General features: G+C 48.3%; 1 protein-coding gene across 1 annotated transcript in view; it reads left to right on the top strand.

The window, feature by feature from the left end:
- Nucleotides 1–25859, top strand: part of HIBADH (3-hydroxyisobutyrate dehydrogenase) — a 28731-nt gene extending 2872 nt beyond the window's left edge. The window contains exons 2-8 of the mRNA XM_061579140.1: nt 3123–3283; nt 7097–7206; nt 8085–8206; nt 9810–9943; nt 21383–21459; nt 21864–22020; nt 22194–25859. Coding sequence (XP_061435124.1) covers nt 3123–3283; nt 7097–7206; nt 8085–8206; nt 9810–9943; nt 21383–21459; nt 21864–22020; nt 22194–22352 — 920 coding nt within the window. The 3' untranslated portion in view covers nt 22353–25859. The remainder of the gene's footprint in view (nt 1–3122; nt 3284–7096; nt 7207–8084; nt 8207–9809; nt 9944–21382; nt 21460–21863; nt 22021–22193) is intronic.

The raw sequence follows: 25859 nt of genomic DNA, 5'->3' as shown, positions 1-25859 counted from the left end.
GAGCCTGCCACAAGCACCGTGGTGACGTCACCGCAACCTAGTGGCGAATTGCGGTTGTTGTCGATGTAGCCTGGTGTGTGTGTGTGTTTATCTTTGTGTATCTGTGTGGGGAGCGGTAGTGTAGTGGTGAGTGTATGTGTGCGTATATGCGAGTGTGTGTTTGTATGTATATGTGTGTGCGCACGTGTCATGATGTGTTTGCTTATGTGTGCGTCACGTGACACGGTGGACACCCTGATGAATTCAAACAAACGCAGTCAAATGGGGTTAGCCGTGGAAGTTTCACCCCTTGCATCTCTCTACGTCGGAATAGAAAGCGTGAGGAGGACACGAACCGCGGGGTGACCGCAGCGATCGTCGCAAGGTCACGTCCTTGCCGTGGCATTTTGTGTGAGCTGCGGCCCGGCAAGTTCATGCATTGCCAGTGTGGCATGGTCCCCGTTTCACTCTAATGAAGTCAGCTTGCGAGCTGCTGCGGTCTAATGGTTAGCTCGCAATCGCAGGGGATGGGCTACTTCATCCTTGGAGACTCTGCAATTAACAACAACAGCAGCCGCTATTAACTATTAACTGGTGATGGTGGCGGTGTCACCACGGCGCCTGTGTCAGGCTAGGGGCACTTTGAGGCCATGTGAAATGTTGGAAGGCTTGCTGGCAGGTCACGGAACTGACCCAGGTACCATGGGTTGACCGACTGAGATTACTGTTGGGTGTACCAGCTTTGCTTCCCACTGTTGCCAGCTTGCTGCATTTTATTGGCGCAGATGTTCCTTTAATGGAATTTTATTTTACCGAAGTGTAGAGAAGGGAGAGCATAACTGTGGCTGAGAATATCCGGCGCTTTGTATGGGAGTGATGGGCCAGGTAGCTTACACACAGGGTTAAGCAGCTGATGCAAAGATATTGCCTGCTCGAATGATTCAGTGTAAACCTCCAGTGCCAAACCAGAGCTGGTCTTAAGCACACTGCCCTGGTATCGAAACTTCTCTGCTCCACATCTGCCACATCACTAAGTGGGAGTTGAGGGGGTGGAGTATTTGATGACATAAAATATACAGGCAGCTGCTTTGTTTTGGTAGGGCTAATTGTAATGCCACACCTCTTAGTGACTTGCTCCACGTTCAGTAATATTAACTTCTCAGTGAGCAGCAATTACCAGTTTGTCAGCATTTATAACACGGTTGGCCAATGGGAAGCCATAACCTTCACTGCACCCATGCATCGATTAGCCTGCCGGTGTATCTGTACCAGATAAGAAATTCCCAAGGTACAGACACATACAGTCGACTCGCTTATCCACCATAATGATAGGGAAGATGTCCGCAGACAATTCTAAATCGTGGATTATCCAAAAATATCAATTTCCCTGGATCTCGATGCCTAAAACCATTGATATAGGTGTAAATTATGTTTAAGTTAAGAAAAATTAGTTTGTTAATGAACAAAATAAACATTTGTGTAGGAAATAATTAACCGATGAATGGTGCTTGTGCTCAGTGATAACACTTTCCTGCTCTCGCCCAGCAGAAGACTTTGCCCACTAAGCGCACAGGAGCAGAGCCACAGCCAATCGGACATCAATCAAACTCCGCCCACTGTTTTAACGATATGCAACTACTGTACTGTCGAGACGATCACGTGGATTTCGGATTAACATATTCGTTGGATTTAAGTGACTTGCAATAAACACTTACAAGAATAACAATTTATAACTGTTTTTAGATTATTAATTTGGGCTAAAGGGAAAATCCATGAGTTATTAATTTATGTAAAAATCGTTGGTGCGCGGTTAATCCACAAAAGCCGCAGGTGGATAATCAAGTCTACTGTATATACAGGACAAAGATTCCCCATGTAGCTTTAATAGACATTTTGGGCAAGTGCTGTATGCGATTAGCACCTCTGACGGTAACACGAGGGGCGTGGGTGGCCAGCACCAATTGTGGCAACGTTTGCACACTGCACCATGTACACATTTAAGGCTGAGTCGACCGAGGGTAGGCCCAAAACCGGTTCAGATAATCGTCACTTGAGTGTTGGCTGTGAGTGGGAATCGAACTCGGGGAAGCCGGGTTCGTAGCGCAGCGCGTTAATCGCTACGCTGCTGCTCCCCAGGCATACACACACAGGGATGCTGCTGCTGTGTGGTGTAATGGTTAGCCCACTTGTTTCGCAATCCGTAATTCGCTAGTTCAGTTCGGTTGAAACTAGGGAGCAAGTTTCTCGAATATCCCCCCCTCCACCCAACCCACCTCGCGCCTCTGCCTGGCCAGCAGCAGTGCGCCACGGGAGCTCGGCAGCCCATCTCGTGCGGTGGGACAAAGTGTGGGTGCACCCACCTAAAAAAACACTCCTACCAGGTAAGGCCCACTGAGCTATGTAGTAGCTCTTTTTCATAAGCGACCTGGCTATCACACGTAATGATAGCTCAATGAAGAGGATCATCGTCATCGTGTGGAAATTCATAGCGGCAGCCAAATATTCTAAACCCGTGACGTTGATTCTAAACTTGGGGAAAAAACCGGAGGATCCCGGAGAAAAATTCACATGACCACTACGGGGAGAGAGAGAGAGAAAGAAAGACATGCAAACTTCAAATATGGAATTGGCATCAGGATCGGGATCGGACCCACAACCTCCTGTATACCAGGCGAGGTAATTAACATCTCGCCACCGTGGCACCCTGCATACCTGGTAAAGGCAGAATAAATTCACCCTTCAGAGCTCCCTTTCTAGTGGGGGTGGCCCTTTCTGCCGGCAGGCACTTTCAGGGCTGCACCTTTAGGGTTATGTCTGGGGTTGTTGCTTCCCCTGATTACCTCGGCCCCCACGCCCAGCGGTTAGCAGCGCACTGACGCCATGAATCCAGCGACCCGAGTTCGATTCCCGCTCACGGACCGATAATCGTGGCAGATAACATCGGCACTGCGGAGATGAAGGTGGTCGGGTATGGTGCTTGCCAGCTACCCCCTCGTGTGCCACGCCGACCTTCATCGGTGCTACTCGTGAATAGCACTTGCCTCTAACGGTCTGTTAAAGACTATACGAGGGGATCTTTGATTTTGATCTGCGTTTGTGTGTATCTGTGTGTGCGTGTCTTCGTGTGCCTGGATTCTCGCCAGTGTCGCGGAGGGGCATGGCCTCCAAGACGCCCGTGGGATTTGTCGGTCTGGGCAACATGGGCAACCCCATGGCCAAGAACCTCATCAAGCACGGCTACCCAGTCATCGCCTGCGACGTCTTCCCGGATGCCTGCAAGGACCTGCAGGACAGTGGCGCGCAGGTGCAAGAGCAACACCGTTGCCCCTCTTTTAGCGCGGAGTGCAAACAGTTTACGCTCACAAACCATCACAGCTAAAAGTTCTTGTGTTTGATTCCCGACTACGGCGCTACTTTCTGCATGGAGTTCGTGTTTTCTCTCCCCCTGATGCTCGGTGAGCGAGTGTATGTATGTATGTATATGTGTGACCTACTGTGGAGCTGATCTGCCCTCTGACCAAGATGCGCCTGCCATTCTTCCACTCCGGTGGTGGGTGTACACCCAGGACCCCATTCCAACCTAAGGTGGCCTGGTCTCAGCTAGCTGATGAAAATTGCAAGCGAGAATTTCATCGCTTGAGGCTGGGGTTGGCATCGTCCCCCACTCCTCCAAATGTCGAGGGTAAATCGGCGAGGTTTAGGACTGTGACTCATGCAGCTGCAATGGCTACTTTGGGTATGCGGTCCATACCTCCCCATAGAACCCTGGCTGACAGAGGAGGTGTTCAGGATAGTTGAGAAAAAGCGACATGCCCACTCTAATCGTCTACAGCTTCCCACGTCAGAGAATGAGGAGGCTTATCGCAGCCTTCGCTCGGAGGTTCGGAGAGCCATGAGGCTGCAAGGATGGGTGGTGGTCGCGGGTTGCTGTTAAATGGAGTCTGCCTCAATGGTCCACGATCTCAAATCCCTATTTAACTCTATAAAAAAGTAACCTGCAGCGCCACACCTATTACCATCATTAGGGGAAAAAACGGTGATCCAATCTCTGACCCAAGGAACAGGTTTGCAGATTTGCTGAGCATTTCTGTGAGGTCCTGGGGGAGGGGAGAAACCCTTGACATGGGAAACATCGTGGTACAAAGTGGGGATGACGCTTGTGAGTGGCTGGCTGAGGTGCCATCTGTTGAAGTACTAAAGGCGATCCAGAGTCTGAGACCAGAAAAGGCACCGGGCAGAGATGATCTCCCAAACGAAATGCTGAGGGGAGGGTGGCGTTTGTGCACAGACTGCCCTACATGACATCATAACAACAGTCTGGACCACTGGACGGGTTCTGCAGGACTGGACGGATGCCCTGGTGGTCCACCTCTTGAAGAAGGGGGACCGCACAGACTTTAACAACTGCAGGGGCAACTCACTCATCAGTGTGGCCGGTAAAGGTCCTATCACGGATTTTTCAACATCGCCTTGCTAGGCACGCTGAGGAGAGGCTTGCGAAGCCCCAATGCGGTTTCAGGAAAGGACGGTCATGCACAGATGCCATACTTTCTGTCCGTCTGCTACAGCAGAGGTGTAGGGAATCCCAACAAGACCTACATCTCTGCTTTATTGACCTGGTCAAGGCCTATTATACCATCAGTAGGCCTGGGCTCTGGGTTGTTCTTCGTGCTTTCGGAGTCCCTGACCCTCTGCTCACGATCATTAAGGACCTTCATGATTGTGAGCAGGCCCGGGTAAAACTACGTGGCCAGGAGTCAGAGCCATTCGCTGTACACCTTGGGGTGCGACAGGGATGTCCTCTGGCTCCCACATTATTTAAGATCTATTTTGACAACGTAGTTTGTGAGTCCTTCAATAGCTGTACCGGAGAAATTTCCATCTGGTACAGATATGATGGGAGGCTGATCGATGCCCGGGTGCGGTCAAGGGATGGCTCCCTATTGCTCAACGATGTTATGTATGCCGATGATCTGGTAATCGCTGCACACTCAGAGGAGGAGTTTGAGGCGCTTCTGCTAAGCCTGGAGCTTGCCACTAAGAGGTGGGGCTTTACCATCAGCCCCATCAAAACTAAGCACCTGCCAGGGTATTTTGTATCATCGGACACTCCATCCCCACACCTTCCAATCGGTGATGGAGCAGGTTGTGAAGAGAGTGGAGAGTTTCCCATACCTGGGCAGTGTGCTCATGACCGGCTCCGGTTTGACAGCAGAGGTCTCACTCAGAATCAGTCGAGCGGCATTATCTTTTCATCGGTTGCATAACGCTGTGTGGAAGCTACCTGGTCTGTCGCTCTGCACGAAGCTTCAAGTCTTTTCAGCCACGGTCATTCCCTCCCTTCTCTACGCTTGCGAAACGTGGACCCCCCTAATGAAACATCTTCGCCGGTTAGAAACATTTAGGCTGGCCTGCCTACGATCCATCCTGGATTGTGTGAGGAGCTCACAAATCCTTGAAAGATGTGAACAAAGTTCTATTGGTGAGCTCCTCCGGCAGGCAAGGCTGCGTTGGCTGGGCCATGTAGCCCGCATGCCCAGTCACATCGCATGCCTTAAACAGCTTTTGTTCGGCCGGATCGAGGTGGCTAAACGAGCGCGTCACGGGCTAGAGAAGAGATGGAATGATGTGGTACAGGAGGACGTGGAGCTGAGTGGACTTGCCGATGACTGGTACCAGCGGTGTCAAGATCGGCCTCTGTGGAGGAGGCTCGTGAAGGATACTATTGGACATTCGGAGGCAGTCGCCCTCCAACAACAAGGGAGGGTAGAGGAGCAATGCTCACAACAACGAGCGGAGCTGCCGGGTGACTAAAGCACAGAAAGTTGGCACAGTAGGGGGGACAGGTGGTGTATCAGCCAGTCATCTCAGTCAGTCGACCCGTGGCACCTGCTGGGTCTGTCCCCTGACCTGCCAGCGGAAGTTGGACACTTCACGTGGCCTCAAAGTGCACTTTGCCCTGCACAAGCGTCGTCGTGACATCACCGCCACTTAGTGGCGAATGGCGGTTGTTGTATATGTGCGAGTGTGTGTGGGATTGAGAGTGAGTAGAGTTTTTATGTTCTCCCCCTGTTCTGCACAGTGAAAGTGAGTAAGTGGAGTTTGTATGTTCTCCCCATGGTTCTGTAGAGTGAGAGAGAATGAACATGTGTTTCCTCCGGGATCTCCAGTTTCCTCCCATAGCTAAACACACACACAACATAACTTGTATTGGCCAAAATCACATGCCAATGCTGAAAAATCACCTGCCAGGTACTCACTTGGGAACACATACAGGCCAGCTGCTGAGTCACCTTATACCACACAGGGACAGCTAATAATAATTTACGTTTATTTGTAAAGCGCCTTGTAAAGAATAAGGATAAACGAAAGGCCAAGAGAGAAGGAGAAGCTAAATAGAATAAACTGACTTGAGAATGTGTTTCAAGATGAGGCTTAAAAGTATCCACACTATCGTATGAAGAAATTTCCAATGGTAGGGAATTCTACAACGGTGGCGTGGCCACAGCAAGTGGCCGCTCACCCCAGGAACGCAGCTAGGATCGAGGTATGCACAGAAAGGCGGAATCTGCAGATCTTAACGACCTTTCAAATGTGTTAATGAATGCCACGGTGGCGAGATGTTAACTACCTCACCTGGTATACAGGCGATCGTGGGTTCAATCCCAACCCTGAAGCCTGCTGTATATTTGGACTGTGCGTGTGTCTCTCTCCCCCTAGTCACGTGGATTTTTCTCCAGGTCCTCTGATTTTTCCCCTCCACGTTTAGAATCAACGTCATCTGTTTAGAGTTATTTGGCTACTTTACATGTCCACAGGATAAGCCACTTCGTTGATCTATCATTTGCGATAGCCAGGTAACTTCTGAAAAATAAGCTAATAGCTCAGTGGGCCTTACCTGGTAAGATACAAAAAATAGTTTAGTTTCATTTGTTTAAAATGTTTTAAGTGATCTGTTTATGTTTCCTATACTTAACAATATTATCGTGCTTTTGTATCCTTTTTGTAACATATAGTTTTAATAGGAGGACATGCTATCAAACACAACTCCTGACGGTTTGCGTTTTACCCAACTGATGTCGATCATCACACACAGCTGGTTGTTATCTGCGTGTAGATCGTGGAGTCTCCTGCGGAGGTGGCGGAACGCGCCGATCGCATCATCACGATGCTCCCGTCCAGCCCCAATGTGACCGAGGCCTACATGGGGCCCAGCGGCATCCTCAAGTACGCACACAGCATACACAATGTACACTCACATAGCACATACGGTGTCCACTCGCATAGTATACACAGTGTACACTCACATAGTGCACACTGTGTACTCTCACACAGTGCACACTGTGTACTCTCACACAGTACGCACACAGTGTACACTCACATAGTATACACAGTGTACACTCACAATACGGTGTCCACTCGCATAGTATACACAGTGTACACTCACATAGTATACAGAGTGTACACTCACATAGTATACACACTGTGTACTCTCACACAGTACACACACAGTGTATGGTGGCCGGTGGTCAAGATTCATCGTGGAGTGACAGCCAAGGGAACAGATTGTGAGATTTGGAAGTGGATTGAGGAAGAGGCAGATGACGATGATGATGTATTACGATCATGTATGATTTGTGATGATAATGTGTGGTATAGAAATGTAATGATGATGTGTGGTGATGATATGTGATGATGTGACATGTGATGATGGAGATGTGATGATGATGACAATGTGATGATTTGTGGTATTGATATATACGTGCTTTGAGCTTCTTTCGCACAGTACGTAGCGATCCTTGCTAATTGGAGGTGCGGTGGAAGGACAACAAACTATGCGTCTCTGTGCTCGTCTATGGGTCTCTGTGTGAGTGGGTCTGTGAATCTATGTTTGCACGTATGTTGAACTTCTTTCGCACCGTACGTAGCCAACCCTGCTTAATCGGACGTGTGAGGGAAGGACAACAAATTAAACACAACAACAAGCAGTTTGTGACAATGACATGTGGCGTTTATGATCTGTGACGACGACGATGGTTGTGGATGGGCTGACTGTCGGTGGCTTCCCCTGTGTGGCGCCCCCCCCTCCACCCCCACGCTTGCAGGAGCGTGCGGAGGGGCTCGCTGCTTGTCGACTCGAGCACCATCGACACGCTCGTCTCTAAGGAGACGGCGCTCGCCGCAGAGCGCGCCGGCGCCGTCTTCATGGACGCGCCGGTCTCTGGGGGTGAGACTCGGCGGTCCGCCTCCTCTCTCGGCCCCACCGTGCGTCCCCTCATTCGTGTGGGCGGCAGGCAGCGAGAAGCGCCTGGGTTCGATTCACGACTTGGGTGCCCTTCTGTGTGGCGTGTGTGTGTTCTCTCCCTGTTCTGCAGTGAGTTTGTGTGCGTGCGTGCGTGTGCACGAGTATGCGCGGTCGTGAGCTCAGTGGGGAGGAGTAGTGTAGTGGTTAAAAATATTTCCAAAATCTTAAACAAACACAAGATCCAGGTCCGATTCAATGCCGTACACAAAATCCTTTATCTGATCCCATCGGTGAAGGATGCCATTCCTGACATGCAATACCCTGGTGTCTACAAACTAAGTTGTGTCTGCGGCAGCAGTTACATTGGGGAAACGAATCGACATATCTCGGACCGTGTTCGCGAACACATGGCAGATTTGAAACATGGCAGAAGCAATACCTCTGCCGTGGCTGATCATTGTTATAACACGGTGGGCTCGCACGATATTGTTTATTCCGAGACCAAGGTACTCTGAAAACCTTCGGGCTACCAAATATTTGTCCATGAAGCCATCCAGATATATAAACACATAGACAACTTCAACTGAGAAGGTGGGTATCAGCTGAGCAACCATTGGAAGGACGTTATTAACCAGCGCCAGATTACAGGTAGCCACGTGCAACTGCACGACCACCAGCTCCACCGCCACCCCTCCTCTGTTGCTGCCATGGATGGCGCAGACGGTGCGAGCAGTCTCACCGGGGGTGCTGGCAGCATCGCGGGGGCGCCCAGCCCGGGGCCCTCCCACGGAGACGCTGGCCCGGAGTAGGGGCCACAGGGGTGCTCCCTCACGAGGCGGAAGTGGGAGTAGCTCTTCATTTTACATTAACAGTTTAAAATATTTTCACACCAACATAGCCACCTCCGCGTGCCGACCTCGACTTGGCGGTGGCTCTGCGATCTTACATTAACATGCTAATTTCTCACATTAACATCACTAACACAGCCTCTCTCCCCCTACCACCGATTATCTCTGCCCCACCCACCTCTCTCGCCCCCCCCTTGCCTCCCTCTTTCTTATTTCTGCCCAACCCCCCCTCTCTCCCCCCTACCACCGATCTCTCTTGTCACGGCAGATCTCTCCCCCCGTGTCTCACGCAGCTCCACAGCCCCTCTCTCTTCCACCTCCAGCCCCGCCCACTTACCCTTGGGTTGCTCCCAGCTCAGACCTATATAACCCCTTGTCACGGCAGCTCTCTCGCCTGTTTGCAGCCGTTTTCCTGCTGTATCGGTCTCACCTGATGATGATTGCTTGTGTTGCGATCGAAACTTCGTGATTTAATTAGATTTTTTCTACCTACGTAACTTTACCGAAAGAACCAAAGAGGATGCGAGTGTACATGTGAATGACTGAGTACGTGTATGTATATATGTACGTATGTATTCGTGTATGTGTGCGTATAGGCGATTATTGTTTTTCATGTGTGCACGTGTCATGACGTGTTTGCTATGTATGCATCACGTGACGTGGTGGACACCTGATAAGTCTGCTGAGGCTACACACGCGGGGGGTGGTGGGCGATCTTTGTCTTTGCGAGAGCTCAGGAGTGGGGGCGGCAAGGGCTGGGAACCTCACCTTTATGGTGGGCGGTCCCGAGGCCGAGTTCAACGCCGCCAAGGAGCTGCTGAGCTGCATGGGGGCCAACGTGGTGCACTGTGGGGGAGTGGGCACGGGGCAGGTAACAGCACACACCTCGCTCGCTCCCTCACTCCCACGGAGATGCAGAGCACCACACTCCTCCGTTTAGCCTTCACAGACTGTTGTGGCAAGTTCTGTTAGCGAGTAGCAGCTCCTATGAAGGCCAGACAAAGATCCCTCGCGTAGCCTGTAACAGACTGCTGGGGCAAGTGCCGTTAGCGAACACCTGTGAAGACCGGCATGGCACATGAAGGGGGTGGGTGGCCAGCACCACCCAGGTACTTATTTGACCTAGGGGAGGCCCATGACCGGTTCAGATATTCGCCGTCACTGTTTTTGATCGTGAGCCAGAAATCAAATGTCGGTTCACCAGGTTTGTAGCAAATTGTGCAAACCACTTCACTACCTCTCCCCACACGCACACTCACACACGGACTCACGCTGTCACACTCTGCAGGCCAGCGGGAGAACACACAAATCATCAGCAGTTGTGTTTGAAAGAGTGGCCTTCTTCACATCCTAGAGCAATTTACATCTCTAAACTATTAGATACTCAGCTACTTTTATTTATGTGGTTCTTTCTCAGAAGCGACCTGGCTACAAATGATAGTTCAAAGAAGTGGCTTATTACACTGTGTAACAATGTTTTTGTTCCTGGGTAGTAAGTGTTATTTCCTAATTGCTTATGCCTCAAAAGTACAGAAAATGGCTATTATTCCCAACAAACTTTGCTTTTGTGACCAGAACAGTGATATTTTGAAATTTACCTATTTTCAATGAGAAAATGGGCAAAATTGTGTCTTTTCGTTCACATAAAGTCAGACAAAAACAACATATGAATCAAAATTAACATGTATTTATACTACAGTAATAAAAAAAATACTACAAAAGATTTAGACACCAAGGCGCACTACCACAGGCGGGACTGGCCACAGCGGACCGAGTTCTCTGTGGGGAGGAACAACGTCAAGTAGGAGCCACTGGAGGACCCCCAGAAGGTGTTGATGCCACCACTGCACATCAAATTGGGCCTTATGAAACAATTTGTCAGAGCTGTAGATAAGGAGTCTGCAGCCTTCAAGTACTTCTTCCATAAACTGTCTGAGGCAAGGGTCAATACCGGTGTCTTTGTCGGACCACAGATAAAGAAGATCCTGGAGTGCAATGAATTGCCCAAGATGCTCACTAGTAAGGAGAAAGCGGTTTGGAACCGCTTTGTTGCAGTGGTTCGTGGCTTCCTGTGCAATCACAAGGTCGAAAACTGTGGAGCTGGTTGAGGCTGGTGAAGAACTAAAACACAATGGGCTGTAGAATGTCCCTCAAAGTCCATATCCTTGTTTCTCATCTTGATAAATTACTTTATGTGAACGAAAATACTCAAATTTGCCCATCTTCTCATTGAAAATAGGTAGATTTCAAAATATCACTGTCCTGGTCACAAAAGCAAAGTTTTTGGGGAATAATAGCCATTTTCTATACTTTTAGGCATAAGCAATTACAAAATAACACTTACTACCCAGGAACAAAAATTGGGTTACATAGTGTTATCATCATCACATGGACATTTATAGCAGCCAAATACTCTAAACGCGTGATGTTGATTCTAAATGTGGAGGGAAAAACCGGAGGACTCGGAGAAAAATCCATGAGACCACAGGGAGGGAGAGACACGCAAACTCTAAATATATAGCAGCCATCAGGGTTGGGATCGAACAACGACGTCCTGTATGCCAGGCGAGGTAGTGAACATCTAGCCACCAAGGCACCCATCTAAATACATTTGAAAGGGGACCCCTCGTAGCAGCTATCCTTGTGGTAAAAGGAGACCCAGCAACTGGCCTGCAAACGGACAGCATTGGATTGCCAGGTGGGAGGCGATCGTTGCTGTGCAAGATTCCAATAGGGCTCAATGGTATTTAGATGTGATCTCTCTCGTCTGGTATGAAGGAGGTCGTGGGTTCCATCCCTTCCCTGGCGCGTGTATACAGTCTGTTCTTTTATAACGTGGCAGGAGTAGTTGCATTCCTGAAGAGCACTGCGTTATGGAAAAATTGCGTTATAATGAATAATATATAATACTAGCGGTAAGTACCTGGCGTTACCCGGATGAAAAAGACAGACACACACATCGACCTACACACACAGACATTGACCCACACACACACAAAGACATCGACTTACACACACACATGGACTCACACACACACAGACATCCACTTTAGATACACACACATGGAGTTACACACACAAATCGACATGCACATACAGTGACTCGCGCACACACACATACGTAGACTCTCACACACACATCGACCTAAGCACACATATGGACTTAGACACACATATCGACTAAGACACACACATGGACTTACACATCGACTCACACACACATACAGAGACTCACACACATGTTGGCCTACACACACATACACATGGACTCACACACACAGACATGGACTTTAGATACACACGCATATATGGACTTACACACACATGGACTAACAACAACCGCCATTCGCCACTAAGTGGCGGTGACGTCACCACGACGCTTGTGCCAAGCTATGTGCACCTTGAGTCCACGTGAAGTGTCGAACGCCTGCTGGCAGGAGGTGATGGGGCAGACCCCGATGCCACATGTCGACTGACTGAGACGACTGGCTGATGCACCACTTGTGCCCTCTACTGTGTAAACTGTATTATTCTATCAACCCTTCTGTATATCACACTGCTGTATATTCACTATACAATTACGATACTATATATTGCCTTAAACATTGTATTAAACATTACAATGTTATACTATTTATTATTATACAATCTGCTATACACTATACCATTGACCATCGAGTGAAAGATACTAAGAGGAAGCAAAATGAAACATCACCACGCTTGGAGCGTATATTTAAGCTTGGTTGGAAGGGGTGAAGGGCGCCTTAATACAATGTATAAGGCAATATATAGTATCGTAATTGTATAGTGAACTAGCGGTAAGTACCCGGCGTTGCTCGGGCAAAAAAGGAAGATACACACATGGACTTACACACAGACATTGACCCACACACATAGAAACACATAAACTTAGACGCACACACACATATGGTTAAATCCAGGAAAGGATCGTTAGCAGACCAACCTAAATGTTTCTAACCGGTGAAGATGTTCCATTAGGGGGGTGCACGTTTCGCAAGTGTAGAGAAGGGAGGGAATTACCGTGCCCGAGAAGACCTGGAGCTTCATGGAGCGAAAGACCAGGTAGCTTCCACACAGCGTAACACAGCCGATGAAAAGATAATGGCGCTCGACTGATTTGGAGTGAGACCTCTGCTGTTAAACCGGAGCCGGTCATGAGCACATTGGCCAGGTATGGGAATCTCGGCAATCTCTCCACAACTACCGCATCAGCAATTGTGAGTTGTGGGGGTGGATTGTTCGATGGTACAAAATACCCAGGCAGGTGCTTAGTTTTGGTGGGGCTGATAGTAAGGCTCCACCTCTTAGTGGCAAGCTCCAGGTTCAACCGCAGTGAGCAGCAATCACCAGAGCATCGGCATACATAACATGGTTGAGCAATAGGGAGGCATCCCTTGACCGCACCCGGGCATCGATCAGCCTCCCATTGTATCTGTACCATATGGTAATTCCTCGGGAACAGCCATTGAAGGCTTCACGAACTACGTGGTCAAAAGATGTTAAATAATGTGGAGCCAGAGGACATCCCTGTTACACCCTAAGGTGTAGAGGGAATGGCTCTGACTGACGGCCATGTAGTTTTACGCGGGGCCGCTCACCATCATGAAGGTCCTTAAGGATCATGAGCAAAGTTTGAGGGACTCCGAAAGCATGAAGAACAACCCAAGAGGCCAGGCCTACTGATGGTATCATAGGCCTTGAGCAGGTCAATAAAGCACATACATTCACTCACTCACATGCACACATGGAGCTACAGACACGCAAAGAAATGGACTTACACTGACTGACATGGAGCCATGCACACAAAGCGACTATCACAGACAGCCATGGACTGACACACACAGACATCGACTCACACACACAAACACATGGACTTACACACACATACATAGACTGACACACATTGCCCTACACACACATAGACATAAGGACTGTGACACACAGACATCTACTTTAGATACACACACATGGATTAACAAACACACATCGACACATAGACACACAAACGCACATTGACTTACACACTCAGATGGAGGCATGCACACACATCGACTCACACACACGCATTGACGTACACACATCGAGTGAAACACAGACGTATGAACTAACACACACATGTGGACTAACACACACACAGCGACAGATACGCACACAAATGGACTGACACACACAAACACTTGTACGTACACACACACGGGGCGTTGTCCATTTGAAAAAGACAGATACACACATGGACCCACACACATAGAAACCCATCGACTTACACGCACACAAACACATGGACTCACACACACAGACATCGACTTTAGGCACACGCATCTAGTTTATGCACACGAACATTATAATAGTAATAGAGTATTAGGCAACTTATTAGTTTAATAATAGTAAAGAATGAAGCAGAGTTGTTATGTGCACACAAACATTATCATTGTAATGTTTGTAAACGTATTTGTTTAATAATAGTAAACAATAAAGCTGAGTTTTTAGCGAAAGATTGAATAAAATTGTACTTTACATTGGCGTGGTGACGCCTCGTCCCGTGCAGAGCCCGCGGCCTCACCTAGATTGGCAAGCCGGAGGTGAGACATTGCCAGGCTGCGAGCTGGGCCGCTACCCCCGCCCCCCCCACCATCCCCCCGCCCTCGCCATAATAATACTATGTAACCGCTTTAATAATATAAAATTAATATCTAAGGACTTTATATGAGTAACTGCACGCATTGGGGTGGGGGGGGGAAGAGGACATCACACTGTGAAGATAAATCGGCAGCGTGATGTGTATATCTATTCCATGTTAAACGCGTAAAATAAAATGTCTCCCGTGAGCTGGAGCGAACGCGCATGACTTGGCAGGGTCCGCCCCCCCCACGCAATTGGCGTCACTTGGTACGGTCGATGTCGCGCAATAAGTAAATAATGAATAATAGAAACGGCACAAATGTGTTAATTAAACTACTTTAAAGTTTACGGACGGGAAAACGGAATAGCCTAAACCCACCACGGGGCTTAGGGCGTGCCGCCTGGAAAATTATTTCGGTCTTAAATCCCACCGTCCGAGAGCCAAATCCCCCGCAAGCGCGAGCGCGCGGAGACTTTTATATATAAGAAGATATACAGCAGTGTGATATACAGTAGGGTTGATAGAATAATACATAGGGTAATATTGCACTATGTATTATTCTAAGGTATAGGGTGGTGTATAGTAATACAGTATATAATTTAATGTTGGGTTTGTCTATGGCAGCATATAGTACGGGGTAGACCCGTGTGATGTAAGGAAAAAAAAGTGTAGCTGGAAGCATATTATATTTTTTGCGACATAGAATTGTAATGTATTACTTACTGTTAGTAGCTCAGCTTAGTGGAGAGTATATTTAGTATACTGATGATACTATGTAGTTTATACTGTAGTTTTTTACGTGGTTGTTTAGTTATTGCAGCTACATACTATTACATTCCTTCCCTTTATTAATGCTACCCCTATCCCCTCCCTTTGATGCTTCTGATCCTGCATAATGCACGGGCATAATATGACTTTGAAACTCCCCCGCCCACCTCTACGCATTTCACAAGTAGTACTAATCACATACCTGCATTTCCCATAAATATGCTAAATTCCTCTTGATATGCAAATTCTTTTGTCAAGGCGAACCTTCCCACCTTCCAACCCAGCTTAAATATACGTTCCAAGCGTGGTGTTGTTTCATTCAGACGCTGTCTCCCCGACAGACCTGGTCTTCACCTGAGGACGGCTGCTTGCGTTGTGGCCGAAACGTCGTGAGAATAATTTTATTATGTTTTATTTTTATTATTTTATTATTTCCATTCTACGTGACTTTACCAAAAGAACCAAGAAGATGAATCCCTGCAGTCACGAAAGCTTTAAATCGAAAACATGTTTTTGTTGTTTCTGGAGGAACCCAGAGGGTAAACATTCAATCTCCTGGCTCCGCCAAATGGGGTTTGGCCAGGAGACGTCATAGACGCTTGTCTCTCCGGGGCCTCCGGCACAAGTTTATTTATTAAATTATGTGGTTGTGGTTTAGTGGTAATTAATTGAAGGTAGAGGGGTTACCAGCCCCTCGCACCCATCCAGAGCCCACATTTAGCCGCTGTGGTGGTTACAAATGCAATGAGGGGAAAGGCCAATCGGAATTGGCCCTCCCGCCACGGCACTGCCCACGACAGCGTGTGCCCGTTCGTCACCACAAGGAGGTAGGGGGTTATTTTGCCGGACTAACACACACACATATGGACACACACACGCATCGACTGACACGCATCGACTGACACACATAGACTCACAGTGATTTATACACTCACATGGAGCCATGCACACACATCGACTAACACACACACATCGACTAACACACATACAGCGACCGACACACACATGGACTGTAACGCACACTTGAACTTACACACACACACATCAACGTACACACACACACACATCTGGCGTTGCCCGGGCAAAAAAGACACGGACACACATCGACTTGCACACAATGGACCTTAACGCACATACATATGGACTCAAACACACACACATGGACTCACACCAACACATCGACTTACACAGCAATCCCCGATGATGCCACAGCTAGAGCAATTTTCTCTCTGGCGAGCCTTAGTGAGGAGCAGTTTGAAAACAAAGGTCTTCCCAGTACTGGCAGGTGCATCAAGGAAAAAAAAAGACTCGATTAGTCTCAATGTCTTCAAAGATTTTCGTGTAGGCTTATATTTGTGCATCCATCAGCTTTGGTTAATGTTCCTAATACATTTAAGAAGCTGTAAAGCATAATAGCATATTTAACGTAGGATGACTTGAGCAAGGGCATGCAGGTTGTCCCTGTAGGGTGTTGGTAGTCCCATAGACGTGAGGTATTTTCCAGCAATGGAGTGCAGTTTGTCGTGAAGGAGGATGAGGGCCTGTTTGAAGATGACATCAGAAAAGTTGACGTCGAGGTTTGTATTTTCTCATTGAGCTCCGTGGAGGATGTCCTCACTCATGCCCTCTTTGTATTTTTGTCCCATGGGGTTAGATGGGCTGCAAACTTGAATATTTATGCAGAAGAGCAATGTCAGTTGGAAAGGGGACTGATCAACAGAAGCTTCTGTCATAGCTTTATGAAGATGGTGATCATGTGCAAGAATTGCACGAAGATTGCAAGCTTCTCTATGTTTGACAGACTCGCCCTAAGGCATCAGATTCACCGTCAGCAGCACGTCGCTTTCCATTTTTTTTTTGCGGTCTATATATAGTAGGAGGGAACTTTATGGTAGAGCAGGTTGACAGCAAATGGGTCACTTGGGCACAAAACAAAGAACGCCATAAGGGTGGTATCTTGTGGAGCCAAAGCCTTTTGTTGGGCATTTCATTTGGTGACGTAGATGCGTTGACCATTTTGGAGGTGAAGTGCCAAATGGACGACTGTGGGGGAACGGTCATGGATGGGGAAGCCAAGAATTCAGCAAATGGCCTCATTGTTGCTGATGTATGTTCCTTGGAAAAAAGAGTTTGAGCTCATGCACACTTTTCCCCTCTGTTTTGTAAGGCAAAGACAGCCATGTCAGAGCCTTTGTTGATGTATTGGCAAACATGTTAGATGCATTTTTTTAGAATAGAATTTACCATTAAAGTGGGCCTGGAAGATCTTGCATAGAAGAGGCCAGTAGGGAACGATCCACCGGTTGTGAACCTTAATTAGCGAGTTAGTGGCAGGTCTGAGCGTTGTTTGAAATCCACCATGGTCAGTATTTCTGTGATGATATAGAGGATAGCCATCATGGGCCGAATTAGTGTCTTTCAAGTAGTTCCGTGGATACCTCTTGGTACACCTGTGGTCTTGCGTACATGACGCATTTGAACTGGCCACATGGGCCATGGACCATTTAGTTGCAGACCACATAGAAAAAGGGCAGAGGTCTTGATGGGGGTGAGGTAGCTCAGCACTGATAAATATGTCAATGTGACTTGCATGAATTGTTTCCCTCATCGATAGCGAAATGTGAGCATGGGGAAGACGACGTTTTTGCCACCCAATGGTGTGCAAGTTACTGCTTGTCTATGCAAAGACGCCGCCTTCGTTGGTCGTAATAAGCATCATGAGGTCATTAACTTTGAGTTTTAAGACCCTCACTAAGATGCCATGTCTGTCTGGTGGCTTTTGGTTTAGATAAAGGTAAACCTGGATCTCCGTTAATTTGGGATTGCAAGTGAAGGTGATGAAGAGATGGGGCGTGGCATATTGGCTGATGTACATCATGGCATCCTGAGTCTTCTCATGCAAGTATCTTGGTGGAGCTGTGAAGGATGAAGGCAAAATAACTAATCAGCCCACATTGTGACTGTTTGCATCTCCTTCGGCATTGATGGCGTCCCAGAGATTAGCATACTGTTCACACGTAGGCGGTTTTTATTCAGTTGAATGTAAAGAAGGCGCTCACTCTCAAGAGTTGGCATACTCATTGACAGCATACTAGTGAAAGAGGTTGGCGCACAATAATATGTGGTTTCGTCCTGTGTCCATGATCACGAAGGAATATAAGTTTTTTTAGAGGAGACAGTTTTGTGAGTGTCTTTGTCCTGCAGCTTTGTAATTTGAGGAATCTTGATGTGGTACCCATCTTGGCCTTGCGACAGGAAAATGTGTTGTTGTAGGGCATCATATGCTCTGTTAGTGTCAGGAAATCGAGCGATGGTGTTTTCTTGGTATGGAAGCACAATGTCTCTCACAATGTTCCTCACCCACCGTAAGAAAGCAAGGTCAGCAATATTTTGGGCATTGAACTTCTCTGCGTGCGCCCCGCTTTGGTGAAAAGTAAAGGTGCTAGATTTGAAGCTTTCGTGACTGCAAGGATTCATACTCTTAGGTTTTTTCGGTAAAGTCACGTAGGTAAAAAAAATTAATAAAAGTAAAATAAAACAAATTAAAAAATTCACGACGTTTCGGAAGCAACACAAGCCTCCGTCTTCAGGTGGAACCGTCACAGCCACGACAGCTGTATCAAGTAAATGAGAGATCACAAGAAATGCTACCCCGTATATATAATGGTTGAGGGGGGAAGGGCCAGGAACGGCACACTTTTTTTATTAATATGGTAAGGTGAGGCTTAAGACCAAGAGTAGACTGCATAACAAAGGACTGACTGTTGATAGACAGCCAGTTGTTTTACCAGTTTTAGTTTTTACTTGCTTTTCTTTTTTCACACTTTTCTTATGTATGCCATGTGTTAGTTACAAACCGCACCTCTCCATAACAAAGGCTCAGTCCTTTGTTATGCAGTCTACTCTTGGTCTTAAGCCTCACCTTACCATATTAATTAAAAAGTGTGCCGTTCCTGGCCCCCCCTCAACCATTATATATACGGGGTAGTATTTCTTGTGATCTCTCATTTACTTGATACAGCTGTCGTGGCTGTGACGGTTCCACCTGAAGACGGAGGCTTGTGTTGCTTCCGAAACGTCGTGAATTTTTTAATTTGTTTTATTTTACTTTTATTAATTTAAATTTTTACCTACGTGACTTTACCGAAAAAACCTAAGAGTAAGTAAAGGTGCGGTACGGCAAAATTTTAATGGGTGATGTTCCCACGAATGTAACAAAACGATATGCGAAATGCAATGGGCTGTAGCGAAGAAAGTGCAACATATTTAGCAGTATAACATTAATGAGCATCGCAGTACTACGTATCCGTAAATAGCGTGACGTGAGCAATCGAAACAATAGAAATGCATTGAAATAAGCTGAAACAAGTGTACATTAAAGAGCAGCAGTACGCACAGGTCAGTTGAGAAGCAGGCTCCAGTCTAGATTATAGACTGCCAGTACGCCGACTCGATGACATAAGCAGTAGACATAAAAAGCTGGCAATATGGGCAACAGCTGAAAAAGCAGGATACAGTCGACATGAAAGGCTGGCAGTACACTGAGTGAGGTAAAGAAGCAGGCAACAGATTATGGACTGGCATACACTCATAATGGGCAAAAGCTAAATTAGCAGTGTAGATAATAGTGCGAGTGCACTGACGTTAATTAATCAGCAGGCAGCAGGTCACAGCACAGACTGGCAGTACACTGTCGCAGCGTCATAAAAAAACACCTAACAAACGAAATATTTAGCAACCTAATAATAAAATATTAGTAAACGACTAACGTGAGTTGTTTGCGAAAGATGCAATAAAATTGTACTTTACATTGCCGTGGTGAGGCCTAGTCCCGTGCAGAGCCCGCGGCCTCGCCTATATTGCCCAGCCGGAGGAGGTGACACATTGCCAGGCTAGGGGCTGGGCCGTTCTCCCCACCTGTGCTGCAATAATACTATGTAAGCGCTATAATATTAATATCTATGGAATTTATATCAGTAACTGCACGCATTGGGGTGGGGGGGGAGGACATAAGACTGTGAAGAATGAACCTCAGCGTTGTTTGTATTTTTTAAGCATTGTTAACGCGAATGAACATTTTTATCGATCGTGTGTGCGTTGCGAGGGGCAACTTCTGTCAGCGTTTCGCGCATGCACAATTGCGTGCTTTGTCCTGCGGCGGGTGGCAAAACTAAATCAATAAATAAAGAAAAATCGCCTAAAAACGCTATTTTAACTACTTTGAAGGTGGGTGACGGGAAACCGGAATGGCGCTTGCCCACCGTGGGACTTACAGCGTGCTATCTGGCAAATATTTTTCTACATAAACCCCACCATTTGAGCGCCAAATCCCTCGCAAGTGCGTGTGCGCATACAGATAAACAGACACAGACAAATAATAACTTTTATAGATGAGATAGGGGGTAATGCACAGTCCCTGATCACACGCAAGATGCGTACGCAGGCCGTACAAAGACTTGAGGCATGTGGGTAGCATCTAGAAGCATACAGCATCATCCCAATGCCTTGTGCGATAATGCTACACCTCTAAAACGCTTATTCCTACTGGCGCGACGTAGTTCCCTTCACTCAATCGCGTTTTAGACAATTCGCATCCGCGTTATAAAACAATGTGTTCCCTTATACATTCATTACCTTGTATACAATTCGCATTATGAAAACAAGATGCGGCTTCAAAGGAGAAGACTGGATTTGGAGTTTGCATATGCCCGTGGTCGCGTGGATTTATCTTTGGGTCCTCCGCTTTTTCCCTCCACGTTTAGAATCAATGTCACACGTTTAGAGTATTTGGCTGCTGCTCTAAATTTCCACGTGATGATGATCAGCATGAGCCAGGACTTAAACCTGGTAAAATAAACTTAATTTTCAGTTGTTGCTGTGGTGCTTGTTCCTGATATGCAGGCAGCCAAGATCTGTAACAACATGCTGCTGGCGATCAGCATGATCGGGACGTCTGAAGCTATGAATCTCGGAATAAGGTGCGAAGATGTGTGATTGTGATAGCGATGGGTGATGGTGATAGCAACACGTGATGGTAATGATAGTGACGCGTGATGATGGTGATAGTGACGCGTGACTGATAGCGATGTGTGATCGTGATAGCGACGTGTGATGGTAATGATAGTGACGCGTGATGATGATGGTGATAGCGACGCGTGATGGTGTTGATAGTGACGCGTGGTGGTGATGATAGCGACGTGTGATGATCATGATAGCGATGCCTGATGATGATGATCATGATAGCGATGCCTGATGATGATCATAGCGATGCCTGATAATGATGATCATAGCGATGCGTTATGACGATTATGAACAGTGATGACAGGCCATGGTGGTACTGCGCTTGTGTTCTCAAGTCCTGCTGCTGTTGTTTGTGTCTCAGGCTGGGCCTGGACCCCAAGCTTCTGGCGCGGATCCTCAACATGAGCTCGGGGCGCTGCTGGTCGAGCGAGGCATACAACCCGGTGCCCGGCGTCATGGAGGGCGTCCCTGCTGCCAACAATTACCAGGGCGGCTTCGGCACCAGCCTAATGGCCAAGGTGAGCAGGGGAGGGGTGGGACCGGGGAGGACATGTGTTTGTGTGTCCCTGCGTGTCTTCTGCGTGTGTCTCTGTGATTGTGTGTGCTTGCCTCTGTGTTTCTAACTGCGATTGCGTACGCCCACGTGCCCGTCTCTACATGCGTGTCTGCGTGCGTGCATGCGTCTGTGCAGGACCTCAGTCTGGCGCAGAACGCGGCAACTAACACAAAGACGCCGGTGCCACTGGGCTCGCTGGCGCACCAGCTCTACCGCGTGATGTGTGCGCGCGGATACGCCGCCAAAGACTTCTCCTCGGTCTTCCAGTTTCTGCGGGAAGAGGAGGCCAAGTGAGCCGCCCTCTCCCCCCCACACTCCCAACCGGCGGGGCAACGTCCATCCGGGACGGGCAGGGGATGGGGAGGCTCCGATTGTCCCCCGTCGTGCTGTGAACAGCAACGCTCGATGGAATGGCGTCGCAATGGACGATGAGTCGGTGACCTTGTCAATGCAACGGTGTCCCCGGGGTGTCGCGTGGCACGTAGCAAGCACGTGACAAGACCTACACACTACACATTTGCACGCACATGCGTATACACACTTGCACGTATGTACACTCGCACGTATGGACACTCGCACGTATGGACACTCGCACGTATACTCACGTATACACACACTCCCACATACATAGACATATACACTGGCATGTATCAACTCGTACAAATACACTCATACATGAACACACACGTGTACACAGGAATACACTCACACCCACTCGCACATACTCCGGTATACTCACACCAGTACACTCACAAACACACTTCGGTACTCTCAAACACTTGGGTACACTCACTCACATCGGTATACTCACTCACACTGGTACACTCACACCGGGACACTCACGCACACCGGTACACTCACACTTGGGTACACTCACTCGCACACACCGGGACACTTACACACACACACTGATACACTCCTCACACACACTGATACACTCACTCACACACACTGATACACTCGTACACTCACACACACCGGTTCACTCACACACTGATACACTCACTCACACATACTGATACACTCGTACACTCACTCACGCACTGATACACTCACTCACGCACTGATACACTCACACGCACTGATACACTCACTCACACGGTATACTCACACGCCGATACACTCACTCGCACACACTGATACTCACACACGCAAACTCTCGTACACTCACTCATCCCGGTATATTTGCACACACCGGTACACTCACTCACACACTGATACACTCGCTCACACACACTGATACACTCGTACACTCACTCACACGCACTGATACTCGTACACTCACTCACACGCACTGATACACTCACTCACACATACTGATACACTCGTACACTCACTCACACGCACTGATACACTCACACGCACTGATACACTCACTCACACACACTGATACACTCACACCGGTATACTCACACACCGATACACTCACTCGCACACACTGATACACTCACACACACACACACACACTCTCATACACTCACTCATCCCGGTATACTCACGCATACCAGTACACTCACAATCACTCTGGCGGCGATCGCCAACCCACTCCTCCCTCCAGCACTTGAGCCGAGGTGTGTGTGTGTGTTTATTTTTTTGTACACAGCCACTAAGCACCGGCCCAAAGCGCCGAGGTGGCCAGCAACATCGGCACGATCAACGTTGGTCATTGGATGAGAGCGTAACGAGGGTTGAGTCGGTACTGTCAGGAAGCGAGTCCTATGTTGTGCTCCGGGTGAGTCTCTCTCGCTCGGTGCTCTGTGCATCGCTGCTCATGCCGGCATAAGGCACTACCACCACTAGGGTAGCAGGGGGGAGGGGTTCTTCACAAACGTTTCAGACTTCGCTCTTCACCAACGTTTAATAGCCGTGGCCGGGAATCGAACTCGGCGCGCTGGGTCGGTAGTAGCGCAAGGGACCGGTGATGCGTCCGCTGCTTATTTGCAAGGGTTCGTGGTTGGCGATTACTGCATTGGCGGTGGTGCCAGTGGTGGTGTAGTGTTGACCGTTGTTATCCTACCACATGCCATCTGCTTCTCTGTGGACGCTGAGTGATGATGTGGGCTCGGCACGGAGAGGCCTGTGGAACCCCCGCCGCCTCCTTGGTTGCGTGTACGGGACACGTGTGCCAGTGGAGGAGGGTGGAGCGAAGCAACTTAGACGTCAGGAATCGCAGGGGGAGGAGGTTGTGATGATGGGTGGGACACGTGGTGGTGTGCAGTAGAGGAGGATTTGTTTAACACGTAGGCTTTCGCGGCCAATATCCATAGAGGAGGTTTTTTTGGGTTATATTGTTCCCACCTGATTGGCTCACAGGTGACGACATCACATTCATCCCCTCTATTTAAGACCATAACAGGAGGAGTATTTCTCCACAACTGACTTTCGCCTCGTGAGGCTGGTTGTATAATCTGGCGAAGTGTCACGGCTACTCGAATTGTAAATGCTGTGGGATAACTCTACAACGCACAACCGGTTAGTGCTGTACTAGTAACGAATTGGCATGTTTTATTAATGTGACAAACCTTACTAAAAGGCTGTGTTGGGTTTAACCAGACATTTACACGATCTAACCAAAAAAACCTTCATGGAGGAGGATTTGGTCTACTCTTCAACGTCGTACCAAGACATATTGGAGAATAGAGGTGGGATGTACCCACACTTTACCCCACCGCACGCAACCTTGCCAAACGACTTGTAACTACGGCGGTGAAGTTTATTCACACATGTACGTGTGTGTGTGTACGTTTAACTTTTCGCACCGTACATCAGCCAACCGTGCTAATCGGAGGTGCGGGGGAGGACAACAAACTAAACAACAAGTTAATAAATTAGTTTTCAAATCTAGATTTAAAAAGTCCTTACCGTGCCCGTCCCTATAAATAAACAATGTAAGTATATATTTTTTTAACACATCCCTTCAGTCACGCAGCCTTCTAGGAGTTGCATCTCATCGGCAGTCACTCGTTTTATAATGCTGATGAGACAGTCAAAACCCCGAGTCCAGAGTTTTGCTTGCATCCGGGACCCACAAATATAACGCTGCTAAGGCCGTGTGGCCGACGGGATGTTGGCAGGGACCGGTCACAGACGTGTTGTGCGACTTTGAGGGAGGAGGAATTGTTGGCCGTTGCCTTCCGTCGGGTTCGGCAGCAAGAATTTCACCCTGGGTTCGATTCCCAACTCGGGCATCCTTTCTGTTGTGGAGCACGTGTTCCTGTGCGTGCGTGTGCCAGTGTGGTCTCTTCAGCGGTGAGCGCGACGCTGCACTGCAAACTCGGTGACCCGAGTTAGAGTCCCACTCACGGCCACCAACACCAGTGACGATTATCTGAACCGGTCCTGGGCCTCAAATGAGTACCTGCTGCAGTGTGTGGTAAACATCGCCACTCGGGAGACAAAGGCGGCAGGGCCTGGTGTTCGCCACCCACCCCCTCGTGTGCCGTGCCGGCCTTCATAGGTGTTGCTCACGAACGGCACTTGCCCCAGCAGTCTGTTCAGGCTTCACGGGGGGTCTTTGTTGTCTCTATCCCCCCTCCTGTTCTGCATGGGGATTCCCTCCGGCTTCCTCCCCATAGCTAAACCCACGTGCACACGCGAGCAGTGGCACTGCTTTTGGCCACAACCACATCCCCCAGCCAATGCTGAGAGATGAGCCCTGCAGATCACTCGACTGGGATCACTGCAGCAGCAACAACTTTACCCCCTGACTGCGAAACACCCGACCGGACCCTCCTGAACGTGAGTCTTGAGACTCACCTGGGTGTAATCAAGTGGAATCGATAATAAATCCTGTGGTCGATC

This window comes from Lethenteron reissneri, chromosome 68 (assembly GCF_015708825.2).
Source record: "Lethenteron reissneri isolate LAM-NWPU_2019-01 chromosome 68, ASM1570882v1, whole genome shotgun sequence".
Classification (NCBI taxonomy): Eukaryota; Metazoa; Chordata; class Hyperoartia; order Petromyzontiformes; family Petromyzontidae; genus Lethenteron; species Lethenteron reissneri.
Note: the sequence above shows the minus strand (reverse complement) of the source record. Positions and strands in the feature narration are given on the sequence as shown.